The 21,346-nt window shown below is 37.3% G+C and overlaps 1 protein-coding gene across 2 annotated transcripts in view; it reads right to left on the bottom strand.

Moving 5' to 3' along the window:
• The window catches only part of Atf2 (activating transcription factor 2), an 86,351-nt gene that overhangs the window by 7,941 nt on the left and 57,064 nt on the right, over positions 1-21,346 (bottom strand). For both annotated transcript variants that reach the window (XM_027420160.2, XM_027420159.2), the window contains 3 exons: positions 20,560-20,646; positions 6,083-6,232; positions 3,971-4,177 (listed from right to left, as the gene is read on the bottom strand). In XM_027420160.2, the coding sequence (XP_027275961.1) occupies positions 3,971-4,177; positions 6,083-6,232; positions 20,560-20,646 (444 nt within the window). The remainder of the gene's footprint in view (positions 1-3,970; positions 4,178-6,082; positions 6,233-20,559; positions 20,647-21,346) is intronic.

The following is a 21,346-nucleotide window of genomic DNA, read 5'->3' as shown; positions in this document are numbered from 1 at the left end:
GTTGCCTGTGATACACACATCTAAAATAAATTCATCTAATTTAAGAAATTAGTGATCATTTACCAACACTCATGACTTAGAAATACTATGGATTTAATAAATTAGCATTAAAAATTCACTATAAATGTTTCTTCTTATCCGGATTTACATGAACTCTAATCATCTAGGTTTTACCCATGAACCCCAAAGTATTAATAAGTGAGAATATTCAGCACACTGGCATACATAAAATTGCAGGCACATAATCCACCAACACCTCTCTTTTTGAGGCAGGGTATCATTGCATCCCAGGCTGGCCTCTAAACCAGAGCAATCCTCCTGCCCTAGGCCTGAGTGCTGGGATTACTATTAAGTGTTTACCACCAAACCCAGCCTCTACTCTACCTCTTAAACCAGAAAGCTGAATGTGAACTACTTTAGCAGATTAGTCGTATTAGGCCTTCCTAAGTGACTGATGACAAAAACAAAATCATGAGAACAAAAGTTAAGCAATCTGAAAAATGACTGTGCAAATAGTCTTCTACACCCCTATAACACTGGCAACAGCGTACTAAAGCACAGAACAAAACTTTATGCTAGTATAACCCTAATCAGTAAAAGGTTAACGTAAATTTAGAATACTTTATTTAAGAATAGTAGTGGGGGCTGGAGAGATATTTCAGTAGTTAAGAGCACTGGCTACTCTTTCAGATGATTAGAGTTCAATTGCAGTTCCAGGGGATCAAACCTCTCTCTCTCTCTCTCTCTCTCTCTCTCTCTCTCTCTCTCTCTCTCTCTCTCTGACAAAACACACACACACACACTCACACACACAATGACAAAACAACAATGCACCAGGCATTGGTGGCGCACACCTTTAGTTACAGCACTCGGGAGGCAGAGGCAGGTGGATCTCTGTGAATTTGAGACCAGCCTGGTCGTTCCAGGACAGCCTTCAAAGCCACAGAGAAACCCTGTCTTGAAAACAACAACAACAACAACAAAAAACCCAAAAACCAAACCAAAACAAAAGTGCAACTAAAAATTTAGAGGAATGGGTGGCTATAGATTCCTCTCCAATAAATATGACTTCACTAGCACTGAGTAGGTAACTGGGTTTTTCAGTATCAGACACGGTCTCCCTCTTGTTAAGTGGGTCTTAAATCCAATCAAAGAGCTACTGGTTACCATCATGGTATGCCCCTATTGCACCATTAGGTTAACTGTGTTATGCTGATCACTGATGTGGTTTCTAGGTGTCATAGCTGGATTAAGACTGTTGATTGCTTCCCTGCTTTGGAAGCATGTATGGCACCTTCTGGTACCATGAAAGCTAGTCTTCAGGGAAGCAGCATTTAGGTCAGTTCCAGCTCAGGGGTCTCTGGGCCCTAGCTCTGAAGTTCAGTGTCTTAGCAATAGGGACTTACCTTCCACCTCTTGGGGGTGAGAGGGAGTGACCAAGTGCAACAGCAATAGACTGTATGTTTTGTGAGTCTCTTGGAAAGCCCTGGACAATAACTAAAAAGAGGGTATATCATGTCTGGTATTGGCAATGGTTTTTAGTTCTTGGAGGAAGTTTTGTTCACTCAGATGAGAAAGGTTCATTAAAACTATGTATGCATATAAAAACAAAAAAAAACTATATTCATACACAGAGTATATAGTTTTGGGGGATTATTTTTTAAAAAAATAGTTAATAGTTTAATTGCTTGTAGCTTTTCCAGACATCCTTATCGTTATTTTACCTACCTCTCTCCTTTTGTATTGACTGTCCTCCCAATTCCTAAAGAGCTGCCCTTTCCCACTTCCCACATCAGACCACTTGAATACTGCTATCCTCCTCTATTCCCCCTCCACCTCTTCTGTATTTCTCTCCCTGCCTCTCCCAAAGGAGCCCCTCCCTTTTCCCATATCCCTGATCAGACTGCTTATACCCTCCCAAACCTCCCTCACCCATAAAGTCTCACCAAGATGACTGTCTAAATGTTAGCGGAACAAGAATGACATCAGTGAACATGCCAAACATGAATGGAGAAAAGACCCCGCCCCTACCTCCCCTTAACTGTACACAAAGAACTACCGGCAACTAAAGAAAACTGGGAATGGGAGAGATGGTGTTCCTAAGGAAAGAACATACCAGTTGTCTGTCCAGTATCAATGACTCACCCTTAAAAACATACATATAGGTAGCATTACATAGACTCAACAGGTTATATTTAGAAACATACATATATGCAATAACAATTAGTTGAAAAAAAAGAGGCCATGAATTTGAATGAAAGTGAGGGGTATATTATGGCTTTAGAGGGAGGAAAGGGGAGAGAGAAAAGTAAAAAAAAAATGTTTTTATTAGGAACAAAAAGATAATTTAAATCACTTAGTTAACATGAGTATCTAAAAATATAACAGTAATTAATATTCTAACAAGTTTGATCTATGTATAAATAAGTATGTATAACCTGTTTCATACTATTTAAAACAAAATTAATTTTATTCTAAAAAAGTGTGGAAGTTTTTGAGTAAAATTCATTTGCCATGATGACAATAATATATACTAAATCCTAGTATATATTTGGAGTTTATGTTGTTTAGTAAGTCACTATTAATCTGTTTTTCAAGTTATTAAAATTAGATGGTTAAAAATAAGTTTTGTAAATAACAATCTATTTGTTCTAAAATAACCATATCAATATGCAAAATGCAGTGAAGGCTTTTAAGGATGTCTGTCTCACATAAGAAAATTTGTTAGAAAACTTAGTTTGGGTAAATGCTGTACAGGATAGTAAAAACAGTTTCCTAAACACTTAAATAATTACATTTGTGGCACTTTGCAGATAGGTTTAAGAAACAAGCAAGCGTCTCTCTTACTATTAGTTGTGTTTATATAGGAAGATTCACTTAAAACTGGGAATGGATAATTCAAATGATTGATCTAAATCACATGCTCACAACACTAGCTACTTGGAAAGCTGAGGCAGGAAGGTCTTCAATTTGAAGCAAGCTTGGGCAATTTAGCTCTCTTAAGCTAAAATTTCTAAATAATAAAGAAGGAACCAACTAGTGGCAGAGTGCTGAGGCCCTGACTTCAATTTCTAGTACTGTTGACCAGTATTAATAAACTACAAATTTATTAACATTAATTTCCAGTTAATTGGTAGTTCAAAAGAGACTACTGGAGAATATTCACAACATCAAAAGCAAAATAATAAAAACAGGAAAGAAAGGAAGGAGAAATGATGGAAATAATCACATTTGGTGCTACCTGATACTTTTATTGGAAATCTTACCAAAGACTTGAATGGGGAAGAAGCCTTAAAATCTTTATACCACATGAGGTCCTAAGAAATGTATCTGAGGCACATCGGCAGTGCAGTATGAAATCATATGTTCTGCCACTGGCCAAATTGTACCTGTTCTGTGGATAATTAGAATCCTTCAGTTTCCAAAGCTGTCAATCTGGCACCTTTCATGATCACTATATTCACTTAAAAAAAAAAAAAAAAAAAAAAAAAAAAAAAAAAAAAAAACAAAGAAGAAGAAGAAGAAGAAGAAGAAGAAGAAGAAGAAGAAGAAGAAGAAGAAGAAGAAGAAGAAACAAAATAAAATTGTAATTCAAAGAAAGAATGTAAAAACTGCCACTGAAACAACTTATGGTTAACAAACCAAAAACAAAACAAACAAAAACCAAAATAAAACAACATCAACAACAAAAAAACCAGTGATATTTTTGAAGTTTTTGAGAACTAAACTTCAAGCAAGGTAAATAGGGTATTTGTGTACCATACAAATAAACAGACATAAAATTTCTTCACTGTGCCAGCACTGAAAGCGTGGTATTTCTTCATGTCATCATTCACAAAGGTTTAGGAGACCATGGTTTACTACAGAGTCCACATACATGCAGTATACATCATGTTCTAAAATGTCTGAAGGATGGAAACTATGCTCCTAACTAATAAGCACAAATTAAGTGTGCATTTATGCGTCATACCTGGAGCTGGCCATTTAGTGAACTCAAGTCTTCTGCTTTCTTCTCTAACGACTGAACCCAGACTTTCCTTTTTTGTCGGCATCTTGAAGCTGCTGCTCTGTTTCGTTCTAGAAACTTTCTCCTTTTCTCATCAGGATCTTCATTAGCTGCTCTCCTTCGACGGCCACTTGTATTTTGGGTCTGTGGAGTTGTATGAGCCGGAGAAGCCTGTAAAACATGAAGAGAAGCTTGTGACATTATTGTGTAGTGAGTAAATTAACACAGGCAAGACACAGTATAAAAGGGAGAGTGCTGCTAACTTCATGTTGTAAGACTTGATGACATCAGTACTCTGGAACAACATGGAAATCATCCGGTGGATGAATTCCTTTTAAATAATTAAACTATGTGATAGCAAAATGTTCAATGCAATATACACTGAATGTCTTAAAGTATGTGTATTTTTTACTGTCTTGCTAAAGGGATATAGCAATAAAAATGACTGACAACATTCTGTTATACTCATAGATCCATGCCTTGTTCAGCCATCATCAGAGATGCTTCCTCCTGCAGCAGATGGGCACAAATATAGAGACCCACAGCCAGACAACAGGCATGCACAAGGTTTGCCAGGTCTGCACCAGATGGAGTCTTAGAGATGAGAGAAGTAGACATACACCCCTATCCCTAACCCAGAAGCTATCCTTAATTGCTAGCCACTTGCAAATGAAAAATTAGTTTTCTTCAATGGAGTCTCACTGGAGAAACAAAGTACTCCCAGGGGTACACTGCATGCCCAGAGTAGATGGCCAACACAAAACAAACTCAATGGCATCTTTGGAGGATCTTTGTCTCAAATGTCAAGTCAGGGAATCCCATTTTATTTTTACATTATAGTCCTTTGTGTATATTATGGCTTCTAGCTTTGGGATTTTATGGGATTCCTGCGTATGTGAATGTGTATCTGTGTCTACACGTGTTTCTCGGTCCTACTCTGATTTGTTGGTTTTTGATTTATCTTATTATTATTCCTTAGATGCCTGTTTTCTTCCTTCCATTTTTTTCTTCTATCTTTCTTCCTTTTTTTTTTTGGTTGTTTTTCTTAAGACAGGGTTTCTCTGTGTAGTCCTGGAACTTGGTCTGTAGACCAGGCTGGACTCAAAACTGTGTTTGTTTTCTAGTGAAAGAAAGGGTATGCATACAAATGTAAGAGGAGGTAGTGAGGAATTGGGAGGAGTAATAGGTGGAGGGGAAAACATAATCAATATATTAGATATATAAAAAATCTATTTTCAATAAAGAAAAAATGCACTGATAAACTTTTAAACTGATTTTATATCCATTAAACCCTTTGAAAACTACTCACTATAAGTTTACAAACATTTTTCAACTCTATTTTAAAATAAAATTTATTAAATATGCCAGTTGTACTAAAATAAATAGTTATTTTAATAATAATACTTATTTTACAGGTAAGGAGAAGTCCATAGGGCTTTGATCTTCATTATTGGTCAGCCTGGTTATCTTGGTTATCACCCCAGGACATAAATCTTCAGCCACTAATCACACTGTGTACTACATAGGACTATCCAACATTAGGGACCTTCAGAGTCTCTTACAAATCCCAAACTGTGCCACAAAATATGCAGCATGGGAGACAGGAAAACAAAACTCTGGAAAGAGAACTTCAGACTACCAGCATGTGATCAAAAAGAGAAACTTGAAAAATTGTTTTACCTATTATTAAGGATACTTTAAAATAGCATGACCAAATAAAACATGTATTTATGAATACAATAAGCACAAAATGGGCTCAGTAGGCAAATAACAAACTATTTCTTACTCTACCTACCCTTAAGATATAAAATAACCATTTAACCCTTTGTTCAAATAACTAATAAAAAAAATTTACACAGCGTTAGGGTTGGTGATATAGCTCAGAAGAAGGGAGATTAGCAAGTTTGAAGTGCTGGGTTAAATCTCTATCAGCACAAAACAAACATCAAGTTAAGATGGTTACATTATATTCATATACTTAGAGACTATAAATATATAAGGTAGTCACATAAGCTGTACTGTATTTTTCTTTTTAAGGAAGACCAGAGTGGTGAATAATGACAGCAACACACATACCGGAGTTTCTGTAGTGGAGGTGGCTGGCTGCTGTAAGGACTGCTGACGAGATTCTTCTGACTGAGTCCTAACCAATCCACTGCCATGGCCTTTTACAGTATCACCGTTGGCAACTGGAGGATGTTGCTGGGTCAAAGCAGCTTTTAATCTCTGAAATGCAAACACTATTTTAAAAATTGGTTCGCCCTGTTACATGCAAATCTAACTCTCAATATACTCTTCAACTAACTAAAAAGTAAAAAGACAGTGTTTGCCAAGGAGGACATAAATACATTTGGCTTCAAAATTTGCTTTCATTTATTTCATTTCACTGTGTTATAATAAACACCAGTATGACAAACTAGGGCTTTGGGAAGCTTCTCTTTATCTAGCACAACAACAGGATTTTATACATTGTTGCACTTTATTCTGAAAAGACTGAAAACATGAAAATATTGTATCCAGCATTGTTACACAAAAAAAGAAAGAAAAAAAAAAAGTAACACCAACTATCTGTATGTTTTCACCTAACCTCTCCCACCCTAAGCCCATACCCTTAACAGCCTTTGTCCAGATTCTAAGATTTAATACTCTTCTTTTCCAGACAGGTCTATTTGATCTCTTTTCAAGTTTTCAGTATTGACTAGGATGATGGCCCGATGCTGTGTTTTAAACATATTTGTGTGTGTGTACACATGTCACACATAGAGGATAATCTTTTAGAAGGAGGTCCTCTCCTCCTAACATGGATTCCAGGGTTGAAAGCACTTTTACCTGATGAGCCATCTCTATAATCTGGTGTTGCATTTTTTAGGCCCCTTTGATAATCTGTCATTCGGAAGAATTTAACATTTAAATCCAGGGTTCTTTTCATTCCTAGTATGAAAACCAGTCCCTCTCCACTTTAAGATTTACTTATCAAAACAACCCTGTACAATAAAGGAACTTCTGGAGGCATCACCATCCCTGACTTCAAGTTCTATTACAGAGCTATAGTCCTGAAAACAGCTTGGTATTGGCACAAAAACAGACAGACCAATGGAATAGAGTTGAAAACCCTGATATTAACTCACACACCTACGAATACCTGATTTTTGACAAACAATCCAAATTTATACGATGGAATAAAGAGAACATCTTCAACAAATGGTGCTGGCGTAACTGGATGCGGACACGTAGAAGACTGCAGTTAGACCCAAGCCTATAGCCATGCACAAAACTTAAGTCCAAATGGATCAAAGACCTCAACATAAATCCAGCCACACTGAACCTATTAGAAGACAAAGTGGGAAATACCCTTGAATTAATTGGTACAGGAGACCACTTTCTGATTACACCAGTAGCACAGACACTGAGATGAACAGTGATAAATGGGACGTCCTGAAACTGAGAAGCTTCTGTAGGGCAAAGGACACAGTCAGCAAGACAAAAAGCAGCTCACAGCCTGGGAAAAGATATTTCACCAACCCCATATCTGACAGAGGGCTGATCTCCAAAATATACAAAGAACTCAAGAAGCTAGTCCCCAAAACACCAAACAACCCAATTAAAAAGTGGGGTACAGAACTAAACAGACAACTCTCAATAGAGGAATCTAAAATGGCTGAAAGACACATAAGAAAGTGTTCAACATCCTTAGCCATCAGGGAAATGCAAATCAAAACAACTCTGAGATACCATCTTACTCCTGTCAGAATGGCCAAAATCAAAACACCAATGACAATTTATGCTGGAGAGGATGTGGAGAAAGGGGAACACTTCTCCACTGCTGGTGGGAATGCCAACTTGAACAGCCACTTTGGAAATCAGTATGGCGTCTCCTCAAGAAAATGGGAATCAGTCTACCACAAGATCCAGCAATTCTACTCTTAGACATATACCCAAAAGAAGCACATTCATACAACAAGGACATCTGTTCAACGATGTTCATAGTAGCACTATTTGTAATAGCCAGAAACTGGAAGCAGCCTAGATGCCCCTCAAAACTGAAGAATGGATAGAGAAAATGTGGTACATTTACACAATGGAGTACTACTCAGAAGAAAAAAAAAACAAAAAAAAACAATGGAAATCTTGAAATTTGCAGGAAAAAGGATGGCACTAGAAAAAACCATTCTGAGTGAGATAACCGAGTCACAAAAAGACAAACATGGTATGTACTCACTCATATATGAATTTTAGACATGAAGCAGGGGATTGCAAGCCTACAATCCTACTGGCAGAGAGTCTGGGAAACAGGAGGACCTTAAGAGAGATTTGCATGGTACCCGGGAGAAGGGAAAAGGGTCAAGATCCGAGCAAATTGGGAGCATGGGAAGGGGGGAGGGAGCTAGGAAATGAGAAGGGAAGAAGAGGAGGGAGTAAGGAGGACATGACGGGGCATGGAGATTGAGTCAGGGGAAGAACAGAAGATAACAAGAATGGAGATACCATAATAGAGGGAGACATTTTAGGATTACAGAGAAATCAGGCACTAGAGAAATGTCTGGAGATCTACAAAGATGACACCAGCTAACAATCTAAGCAACAGAGGAGAGGCTACCTTAAATGCCCTACCCTGATAATGAGATTGATGACTGACTTATATGCCACCTGATAGCCCTCATGCAGCAGCTGGTGGAAGTAGAAGCAGACACCCACAACTAATCACTGAACTGAACTGGAATCCAGATGCAGAGAAGGATGAGTGAAGTGCAAAGGGATCCAGACCAGGCTGGTGAAACCCACAGAAACAGCTAACCTGAACATCGGGGAACTCTTGCTCCCCAGACTGATAGCTGGGATACCAGCATGGGAATGACCCAGACCCCAGGAACAGGGTTTCAGTGAGGAAACCTCGGAAATCTACGGGACCTCCTATAGTAGTTCAGTACTTATCCCTAGCATAGGTATGGACTTTGGGAGCCCATTCCACATAGAGGAATACTCCCTGTGCCAAGACACACGGGGGTGGGCCTAGGCCCTATACCAAAGGATACGATAGACTCTGATGACACCCTATGGAAGGCCTCACCATCTAGGGGGAGCAGAAAGGATATGTGATAGGTAGGGTTTTAGTTGGGGGGGGGAGTAAGGGAGGATGGGAGGGAGAAGGGAACTGGGATCATGTAAAATAATCTTGTTTCTAATTCAAATAAAAATTGCAAAAAAATAAATATAATTTAAAAACTAAAACAAACAAAAAAGATTTACTTATGCAAATGTGAGAGTGCCTGCATGTATGTATGTGCACTGTGTTGTGTGTCTGGTATCCATGAAGGACAGAAGAAAGCATTGGATCCTTGCAAGTGAAGTTAAGGTGACTGTCAGTCACCATGTGGGTGACAGAAACCAAGCCAGGTCCTCGGTAAGAGAAGTCTTTTTAACCACAAAGCCATTTCCCCAGCCCTGGGAGATCTATTTGTTTTACTTTGTACTTTGCTAGTACCTGAATCAGACCTCATGAACTTTGACAGTATGACATAGCTAGTGTTAGAATGATGCCTTAGATGTAATTGATACATTTCTTTATAAAGATAGAACCTGAGCTGGCTTTGGTGCATACCTTCAATTCTAGCACTGAAGAGGGCATAGACAGTTAAATAACAGTTCAAGGCCTGTCTGTTTTATGCATCAAGCTCCAGGTCAGCTAGAGCTACATAGTGAGACCCTGTTTCACAAACACCTGAGTACGTACACACACGTACACACACGTACACACACGTACACACACACACACACACACACACACACACACACACACACACACACACGAGAAAGATTGAATGAAACTTGAATAAAGCTTATTCTATAATTAGTTATACCAAATTATTTTATCTACAAGCCAGATAATAAGTTCTTTAAGAGCAGAGGTTCTTTTGGAAATTTTTCTGTATCCTGCTTTAGCAAACAAACATGATTAATGAAGGGACTTCAGTGACCTAAGGACTTGAAGTCATTATCACTGACACTGTTCTTGGTAACTGAGATGTAGCCCTTAAGACCCAAATATCCGAGTCAGAGATATTTTTATCCCTCCCTCTAAGTAATGAATCCAGGTATTTGTGAATACTATGCAACTATTCTACCACTGAGCTACACCTCAGTCTCTACATTTTCTTAAGAGATTTAGGTATGTATCAGGAGGAAAAGAGTTATCTATACATGTGTAGATCTCTGTGTATGTGTGTGTGTGTAAAAGAGTCATGCTGTGGTTGATCTAGTGCTTTCCAGACTTTCTAGATGTAAATATAACTGCATGGAATGTTTAATATTAAACAGATCACTGGCAATTATTACTCCCTGCTTTCTCTAAGGAACCAAGCACAGTTGCTCAAGAGGAGCTTTTGAAACAAGTTCCTAAATAATTCTAGAACTGCTTTCATTTATTCCAACTAAAACAATTTATAAAAATCTATAAATATCCAAACTTAAGCAATTTCTTCATTATATAGGACCCATCTTCCATAAAATGTCATCAATATTCCCATGAGATCATGCTTGTATCTGTGTATTAGTGGGCATTTCCTCTTTCTGCCAATCCTTTTAGATTAGGGGTATGATTTTAAAATGAAGTCAGTGGCTGAAAATTTCACTGACAGTATGTTATGTGCAGTGATTTACTCATTGTATTGGACAGGTCTGAGAGCTTCAAGTAGCATGTATTCTGGAATAGCTCTCTTTGCCAACACAATACTCGGTTGGCCTCTTGTCATGGCACTTCCCTGTCCCTGGGAAGTGCTAATCTGCTTTTTTATTTTTTAATATTTATTTTTATTTTACATGTATGCCTGGACATATAGGTATGTTTTACCTGAACGTGTTATCTGTGTATCACATGCATGCCTGATACTTGTTGAGGCTAGAAGAGGGAATTCGAATTACAGACCGTTGTTAGCTGTCATGTGGGTACTAAGAATTGAACTCAGGTCTTTTGGAAGAACAGCAAGTGCTCTTAAAACACTGAGCCATCTCCCCACCCTCCACCCCCCACTAATCTGCTTTTTGATGCTGGGTGCTCTGTTACCTAGACTACCACAGCAAAAAGCTGCACCCAGGGCACAACCCCTTAAATCTGCTTCTTGTCTCTGCAAAACACACTGGAGATTCATCTGTGTTATTTTATGATCAGTAGTTCCCACTATGTTTTTAATTGGAGACTAGTCCTACTTTATAGATTAGATAACCTAATCATTCTAGTCAAGGTCATACAGCAAATAAGCTAGTTCAAATACTAGATTTGAAGAGACCAAATTTCAAAGTACAGAATCTTTCAGGATTCCCTATTGTATACAATATCCTTAGTATTACTTAAACACAGAAAAAAAGATCATCTGAGACTACATGATTTAATTATTCAAATAAAAACCACTTAGAATTAAAGAGAATGACAAACATTAACACTGCCAACTGATAAACCATGTTACCCAGATCAGGTGTGTTTCTTTTTCCTTTCTGGCTGATTTTATGAAAAAAGCACAATGTTTGCAAGGTTCTATCAACTTCATTGGTCAGCACACATTGCTAAGCCTTATACAACTAAGACACAAATTTAGACTTAACCTCCTCAAATTACAACTGAACAAATCATCAGTCTTCAAGACTTAGTGTCTTCATTTAGAAAATTAATGACAATTTGCTTGTAGGACTTGAAGTGAAGATTAAACATAACATGCAAAACTATCTGACCCATAAAGGGATTTCTCAAATATTGTTTCCTCATCTCTTTTCCACTAAACAAATACAAGTTTTGTGTATGCACATGTACACACATGGGAGCACAGGCAGAGGTCAGAGGATAACTTGTGGGAATTGGCTCTCTCCTTCCAGCAGGCAGGTCCTTGGAATCAAACTCAGGTGATCAGGCTTAGTATCAGGTGCCTTTGTCCACTGAGCTATCTCATCAGCAGGTTGCCTTCCTTCTTCAAAAGAGCTAGAGAAGCCTGCAGGTTCTCAGCATTGGGGCAAAAATTGGGAGAGTTTTTAAACAATTTTTATTTTCCAAATATCCTTGGGGATCATTTGAGGCATTGCTGTGGCCCAATAGTCTATACATAAATGATGTTCAAGACCATAGAATCCAGATATGATCACTGGCTGCTCCTCCTCCTCCTCCTCTTCCTCTCTCTCTCTCTCTCTCTCTCTCTCTCTCTCTCTCTCTCTCTCTCTCTCTCAAGCAATTACAAATAACTTTAGTAACAAATACAGAAAAATAAGACTATTAACAGGATTATGCTGACTGGATTAAAACAAAGTAGTTAACTATATGGGGTGGTAGCCAATCTTCAGATTTATGCATTTTACCATCAGAATGTCAGACATCAAAATACAAAGAATAATACTTAATTTGTATTGGGGCTTCATTTCTGGATAAGAAATGTATAATGTATTCAGTGGTTGAGCTTAGTAAATTTTGTGAAGGCAAAACATTTTTAAGTCCTTAGGTAGAAAGCATCATAGAATTAAAAAGCATTTAAAGTTTTATAGTCAAGAGCTTAACTCAGAATTAATGAAATATAGTAACTACACATAGGGGAGCCTGAAGTACATAAACATCACTCTCGTGAATAATCTTTAGTAGAGCAAGTTACTACCATATAGAGCACTTACAGCAGTATCAGTATTCATTCATTATCCTCCCTTGACTGCCCTAGGGTACACAGTACTCATCCAGTGAGGAAGCACTAATGTTTGCTCCATGCTGTGACATTGATTACAATGGCTCTGAGTTATAAAGTGTGCCACTGGGTATAAACTACAAGAGAGAGATTTTAAGGGTTAATTGGCATTGCTCTGAATTGCCAATTTAAAAAATTACAACAAAAGCTCATGTAAGCTAAAAAAAAAAAAAATGAAAGTAAACTTCACACAACGGATAAAGATATCCATAATTCACTCATACTCATTTTTATGATATTTTAAAGGCCAAATACCTTTGCTAAAAGAGCTAATGCAATTCTAAATATAATGGACATTTGTTTTACTAACTGACCTTAGGAACTGGCAGAGATATAGAAATCAATCACCATGTTACAAGTGAATTAACTCCCTGAAGACTGAAGTTTCTTCTCAAAATCACAAAATGAATTAGAATAGAGATAAAAGGAGAAATTCTGTTGACAGGCAATTTGATATTTTAAACAAGAGCTTTGCAAAAATAAGAGTTCTGGCCTAGTAGTAAATATTCTAAGTACATTTGCAATCGATATATTTGTTGAGTCCATACTAAGATCAATATTTCTCTCAAAAGAGAAGTTTAATATTAAATAAATAAAAAACGGAGTATCTAGAAAAATAAAGGTTGAACACTTTATAAAGGGTCTATAACCCCCAACATGTGCAATAAAGCCAAGGCATGGTTATATTTTTAAGGTAAAAGGTTTATTACTTTTTCAAAGAATAAAACCCATTTCTAAGAAGCAGACACACGTGTTTGTGTTTAGAGTTAATATTTAAAGGTATAAATTTCAACTGCTATACTGACATTTTTTTTTCTGAGAGACAGATTATGCCAGTTAAGGATGAATATAATTTGATGTGCTGACCCATCTGATACACTCATTCTTCAGAGGAGCTTGCTTAAAAAATTATTATTCATGTTCTATGTTTATGCAGCACCTGAAAATAAATGTTCATAACATCTGTCAGAACTTGGAAGAAATAAACTACTCCATCATAGTTCAAAGAAAAAGATAATGTGTTCTAGGAGCAATTTATGAACAAGTCAGATCCATATTTCACACGTGCCGCAGCAGCTCATCAGAGTGATAACCCTCCTTCTCCTGGGTGTTATCCTACCATCTGCTGCTGTAGTACTTATCTTTATTTTGCAACTAATTAACAGCATAATCTTCTAAATTCAGCAAGTTAATTATCATTATTGTGGTCTTTGCAGTATCATCAGTCCTCATGAAGTCTTGTCTTTCCCCCCCTAGAGAACATAGGAAAATGAAGTCGGTTGGGAGAGGGTCTGTTTCTTTGGTGTGGGCTCATTAGGTGTTTGCTGATTAGCTCAGCACGCAGAGACAGGTCAGAAGAATTCTGCTGAACATGAGGTTCCATGCAGGGCCCAGCTAAGTTAATGTAGGTTTCTGAACATTTGCCAAGATGCCCTCTGTCAGCTTTTAGTAGAAACCCCCTGCAGAAAAACTACTGGCTACCCACTGGGTGGATAGATTTTTCTTGGTTTGTCACACAGGTCTTAAAGACGTTTCTTTGTAGAAACTCACTTTACTAAACCTCAAACAGAACTCCAAGGTGATTAACATCTTACTCAAAGGAGTGATTTTTGTTTTTTTAAAATTATAAGCATTCAGTAAAGTTGCATTATTAAAAGAGTAATATAAAAAATAAATATCTAGCTGGGCAGTGATGGGGCTCACCTTTAATCCCAGCACTCAGGAGGCAGAGGCAGGCAGATCTCTGTGAGCTGGAGAACAGCCTGGTCTACAAGAACGAGTTCAGAACAGCCAGGGCTACACAGAGAAACCCTGTCTCAAGGGAACCAAAATAGTCTATGCTTTATATGATTAACAACAAATCCTGTAAGCCCAAATTTCATGAGTTCTAGTCTAATTTTATAGAAATTCACAAAGACTAGGAATTTTTCTATAGTGTTAAAAAGTGTCAGATAAACTTGGATATTTGTGAGTTTCTACTTATTTCTGTATCCCATTCTTAGTTTCCTAAAGACTTGAAAGTTCCTTAAAATGTTTTTAAAGCTTGAGTTGTAAGTTTTAGCAGAAAACCAAAATATCTAAATTGTGTATTTGTAGTAGACACAAACATACTGTCTACCTGTAGGCAGTGGATATCTGAAATTAGGGAGTTAGAGCACCTGTGGCCATCTTCAGATGAGAACAGATTAAAACCAATACAGTAAAATAAGTGTTTGAGACACAGGTAACTCAAACAGGAGTTAAAAATGTTTAGACACGGGGCTGGAAAGGTGGCTTAGCAGCTAAGAGCACCAGCTGCTCTTCTAGAGGAAGAGAATTCGGTTCCAGCACCCACACAGTGGTTCACAACTGTCTGTAAACCCAGTCATGGAGGATCCCATAGCCTCTTTTGGCACTGCACACGTGGTACACTAACATACATGCAGGCAAAACAAACAAACAAACAAACAAACAAACAAAAAAAACCCACTTATACACATAAAATATGAATAAATAAATCTTTTTAAAAGATGTTCAGATAATTGACAGCCAGTATCACTACCAAAACAACAAAGCAAAATCTAACTATAGAAGTGAAAGGGAAATTGAAGTGGAATCTACAGACAGTCAGTTATTTAAAACATTACATAGATCTAGGCATGTGAGAGGGAACTCATACATTTGGAAAGCACAGATGTGGAGTTCTACCTCTGATGCAGGAAATCATTTATTTGATAATGTCTAAAGGAATTTGTTATATTGAGGACCAGGCTATCCAGAGATTTCTTTCCTTTCTTTCTCTCTCTCTTTTTATTGTTTGTTTTGTATTGTTTGTTTGTTTTTGGTGACAGAGTCTTGCTAAGTTGCCCAGTTAGCCTCAAACTCACAATTCTTATGAGTTAGCCTCTCAGCTCTGGGTTGAAAGACCAGTGCCACGATTTTGCCTGCTCTTGGATTTCAGTTAAAACGTTTAGATATACAGACTGATTTAGCTATATGATTTTATTGCAAGCATCAAGATAACTTTAACAAGCTTTTAAGTAATTTAAGGATATTTGAGAAAAATGAAGTCTTACTATGTCAGCGGCTACCAGAGAACTTCAGAGAGTTTCTTAGGAAACTGAGGAAAGGTAGACTGAGTTTACAGGAGTACAACATGTTTTAAATTAATTACATCTTAAGCCTTTAAAAAGCAGTCACTATACAACTGTGCATAGAAGTTGCTTTGAGAACTTTCAGAACTGCTCTCAAATCTGTAACTTTAATACATGTAAAGTTTCATTGTGTTTCAGTATAAATTGTTTTTAAAAGTAGTCCCTGCCCCGGATCATGGATGCCATCGGGGAGGCCCCTGCACTCCTGGGAGCCTCCGGAGGTGGACTGGCTTTTTGCCCTGGTGTATGTGGGGGACTTCGAGAGCCCATCCCACTTGAAGGGATGCACTCTGTCTCTGAACACATGGGGAGGGACCCAGGCCCAGCACAGGAAGATTTGGTGGACTTGGTGGAGCCCCGGTTGGGGGCCCTACCCTGCCTGGGGAGTGGTGGGTGGATGGGGTGGGGGGTAGGTTGGAGGTGGGGGAGAAGGAATGGGGGTAAGGGGAGGGAGAGGGAGAGGGAGAGGGGAATTACATGTGAAACAAGCCTGTTCCCTAACTTGAATTAATAATAATAAAAAGAGAGAAAAAAAATAAGTAGTCCCTGAATTATAATGTTTGTGTACAAATATCATCATGAATGGCATCAATGTAACAGATTCATAGTATATAATCCTAATACTCAGGGTGTTGAAAACAAACCAATAATTCCATTCCAGAAGATAGAACTCTAGATTGTCTCATGATCACTAGAAATGTATCCAAGGAAAATCTGAATATTGACTATCTTGCTTGGTGTGAATGCCTTAGTATCCATGAAATGACTGTTAAATAAATAGTAAGGGACGAAAATAGCTGTAAATCAAATGCTTGAAGATGCCCAGAGATGCATGCAAATTCTCATGATTAAAACAGAAATCAGGAAGAAACAAGTAAGTGGAATGGTCTCCAAATATGGGAAAATTATACATTTCTAAATAATCTACCTGTCAAAGAAGTCACAAGGGGAAATTAGAAGATTCATCATGATGAAAATGTAGTATATAAAAACTGGTGAATACAAGAAAATTTATAGCTATAAATGCCTACGATGGAAAGTAAAACATTTTCAATACATGACATAGGCTTCTACTGTAAGAAGTTAAAAGATGGGGGCTGGAGAGATGGCTCAGCAGTTAAGAGCAGTGGCTGCTCTCCCAGAGGTCCTAAGTTCAATTCCCAGCAACCACATGGTGACTCACAACCATCTATAACAAGATCTGATGTCTTCTTCTGGCGTGCAAGCATATATGCAGGCATGTATACATAATAAATAAATCCTAAAAAGAAAAAAGAAAAGAAGCTAAAAGATTAGGAAGAAGAAAAATTTAAAACTTGAGACTACAAATATAGCCTTAAGAAAAGTAAAAGTAAACTGAGTATGGTGATTCACACTGCAATCCCAGCACTTTGGGAGGCTGAGGTAGAAAGACTGCTTCAAGTCTTGAGTTTTAGGCCAGTCTGGGTTACAGGCTGAGAACTTGTCTCAAAAATAAATAAATAACAATCAAGCTGTAGATTAAGTGAAAAACTTTTAAAAACTGATGGGATGTAGCTCAGTCAGTAGAGTGCTTGCCTCACATGCACAAAGTTCTGGGTCTGATTACTCATACAAAGCACATGCCTGCAATTCTAGCACTTAGGTGGTAGAAGCACAAGGATTAGAAATTCAAGTCACCCTTAACTACAGAGTAAGTATGAGGCCAGCCTGGGCTACATGAGAAAACAAAAGGTTATATGTGCATCTGATTGAGCAATTGTGTTCTTCAGGTATTTGTTCAAGAAAATACCAATAATCATGTCCACAAAGAGACACATAAGAATGCGTGTGGTAGCTGTAACTGAGTGTAGTTCAGAAGCAGTGACCTCACTGAGCATTTGTGAGGCCCTGGATTCAGTCTGTAGAGACATTATAAGATAAGAAAACAGTAAAATGTGCACGGTGGCTTAATTCACAATAGCGCAATGCTGGAAACTAAGTATCCACCACTGAGAAAATGGACAAAAATATTGTGGTACACACACAAAATGAAATACTACTCTGCAATAAAATGAAGTAGGTTATGATATATTTAACAACATGGGTAAATACCAGAGACATATATTGAGCTACACACAAAACAGAAAGAGTCTATAATGAACTACAAGTTACGATGCCAAAGTTTTTATTAGAAAAACTTTCTGGTATATGCTAATGGTCTATATGATAATAACAGCATACATTATATGAAATTACACATTTCCCAGAACTCTGCTGTTAAAGCGACTGACTCATTTCAATATATATAAAATTTACATTAAACTCTATGAAACCATTAAATGGAGGTTAGGTACAGGTAAAACCTAATTGACAGTATATTAATTATTAACACATGAAGCAGTCTATTTTATTATCCTGTTCACTTTTATATATCTTGCCTCTGACTTCCATAGGCACTTGCACTCATGTGAGCATATCCACAATACACAAATAGATGCATACACACAATTTAAAACAAAATAAATATTAAAAAAATTAAAGTAGGGGTAGTGGGGGAGACACTAGGAGATGGCTCAATGGGTAAAGTACTTGCATGTGCCTGGAACTCCAGTGCTGGGGGTTATGGAGATAGGTGGATCCCAGGAGCTTGCAGGCTAGCCACTCCAACTCAAACACTGAACTGCAGGTTCAGTGAGTGGTCCTGTCTAAAAAAGTGAGGTGAAGAGCCACAGGACTCCCTCTCTGTCCTTCACATATGCATGCAGGGGTACACATATCCATTTAAATTTTATGTGTGCTCACATCTAACTTTTTTGTTCTTTATTTAAATAAGATTAAGAAAAGCATATTTACTCCAACTAAAATATGTAATCATGAAAATATGGCTATTTTGGATTAGCAAAATTCTAATAAGAAATTTGATTGGATTCTTAAATTTAAGTGGGTCATCTGACTCCCCCTTATATTTTTAGGTTTTCTTTTTCTTTTGGTTTTTTGAACCAGGGTTTCTCTGTGTTAAGATTCCTGGCTATCCTGGAACTCGCTTTGTAGACCAGGCTGGCCTTGAACTCACTGAGATCCACCTGCCTCTGCCTCACAAGTGCTAGGATCAAAGGTATACATCACCACCGCCTGGTTATTTTTAGGTTTTCACGCTAAGATTTACTGTTAACTTCAACAGACATTAGAACTATGGTTCTTATAGTCAAATGAATTTCCTTAGTGGATGTTCTATAAGTTGTAGGATAAAAGCTACACTGATTATGTGAAAATATGTCCATGCACATGTATAACAACAGGCCCTTCATCTCAATCCTACCCTACTCGGCTTATATTTGCTGCACACATGGCAAATAAAAGCCATTTTTCTCAGTAACACATAATGTTTAAATAGACACTGTATAACAGAACACCCCCAGTGAAGGTCTCTGTCATTAAAGAAGTATTTTCAAAGAATTGACCTGATGTGCTAAAAATGTGAAAACTTTCCTTCTTCAGCTTTTACATTCTTCTCTAACCATGATCAGTAACTAGACCATTTATGAACCTCAATTATCCTTTATCCAGTGGCTATACAAGTTTTACAAAAAAGTTATTACATGCAAATTTCAGATTGATTTTCTGAATGAATAGACAGTAGTAAAAGAAACCTAAGCCTTATAACAATTTACATTCTTAGATGTGCAAATTTGTATTTCCATAGAGCCTAATAAAGAATGGACGCAAACAAAGTAAGAATCTAACAATGGTTACCTATTACTTACTAAGATATATTAGTTGATGTTAAGAAAAATTATCATTGTATCATTAATAGATCACAGAGAGTCTAGTCTAATACACTGATTTTGATAAATGTGAGAAACTTCATTTCTCTGTCAAGAAAGTTAAGACAGTTTATGGGATTTGAGTTAAGAAAAACCCCAGCAATGAAACTTATTCCTTTTACATTACAGCTAAGAAAACTGAATTTCAGATAATGAACGTCAAGCTGGGCCTTAGTAGTACAGACCCCTAACCCTGTCACTATGGAAGCTGAGGCAAGAGGATCCCAAGTTCAAAGCCTGTATAGGAACAGAGTGATCTCAAAGTCAGCCTGGGCCTCTTAGTGAGACCCTGTTGCAAACAAAACAAAAAAATAGGGCATTAATATGTAGCTCAGTAGCAGAGTACTTGCCTAGTCTATATGAGGGAAAAGATTCAAAGGATGGAGAATACAGTTAGGACTAAATAAAAACTTATCTCCTGATTTCTAACCTATAGCTCATCTTTTTAAATAATGTGAATTTTTTAATGTTGAAAGCACAAAAGAAAAGTAGCACTTTACTTTTAATTACATGAAATGTTTTCTAACTGGCATACTATTTGGAGAAGCTATATTTAACCGTTTAATACATTAATACAGCACTGCTTTCAGAGCATCTACTTAATTTTAGCTGCAATATTCAGAGCTTCCACCAGGAGGAGTTTAAGGCCATAGATGAAAACTAGAATTTTATTCCCAGTACACTCATTTAAAGTGTCATTAATCAACCACTACACTAATGGAAGCTTTCCTTTTCTAAAATTTCTAGTTCTTCAATAGTGTAATAGAGCCCACAACTTTATAAAATGCTGGCCTTAATGGAGATGAGAGAGAAAGAGGAGAAAGAGGAGAGAAGGAGAAAGAGAAAGAGAGAGAGAGAGACTGAGAGACAATAAATGTTCAAACAAAACTAAACAAAACAAACCACAAACAACCCTTGCTTACCATTTTTGCTTCTGACTGCACTGGCTGCGGGGAGGAAGGGCCTGGAATTCCTGGAACACTAGGCACCATGGTGACTGGCCGAACAAGCTGTGTAAAAGATATTGAAAATAACTCCAACTCACTATAAAACAAAATGTACACTTTTTTTCACTGCACACAATAATGTAATTTTTACCTCTGGATTTAGAAAATTATACACTTTAACTGTAGCTGATCATATCTGCACTGAACTGTATAACTTGATTTATCTTTCAAAAGTTGTCAATTTCTCTGAAACACTAATTCCCAGGTTTTAGTCTTTTTCAAAGGATTGTATCCCCCCCTCCCATTTCACCTTCAAGAATCAAATCCAAGGCCTTGTACATATGAGGTAAGTGCTTTATTTGTAGCTGAACCACTAGCCATCATTTACTTTTGTTCTTTGAGACAGGATTTCATAAGGTTATTTTGGATGGCTTTGAACTCACTCTGTGGTTCAGGTTAGCTTTGAACTTGCATATTTTTTGTTTCAGCCTCCTAAGTGACACAGACCTGTGTCAGTTAGCCTGGCTTTAACAGTTCCTTCTTATAGACTTATAATAGTCAAAATGACTGGTGCAAAAATTTGTACATTATCTCTTACATTCTAATTTTGCATTTAAAAGGAGTGTCAAAAGAGTGAAAATAAAAATTAAAATAATTTCAATATGAACTTTGATTTACTCAAACAAGTATATGAATTTTCTAAAATGTGTTTTGATGTATTAATATAATATACTGTGCAATAATAAAGAAGTTGGTGTCCCTG

The sequence above is a fragment of the Cricetulus griseus genome, chromosome 6 (genome assembly GCF_003668045.3).
Source record: "Cricetulus griseus strain 17A/GY chromosome 6, alternate assembly CriGri-PICRH-1.0, whole genome shotgun sequence".
Taxonomy (NCBI): Eukaryota; Metazoa; Chordata; class Mammalia; order Rodentia; family Cricetidae; genus Cricetulus; species Cricetulus griseus.
This window is presented reverse-complemented; position numbering and strand designations above follow the sequence as displayed.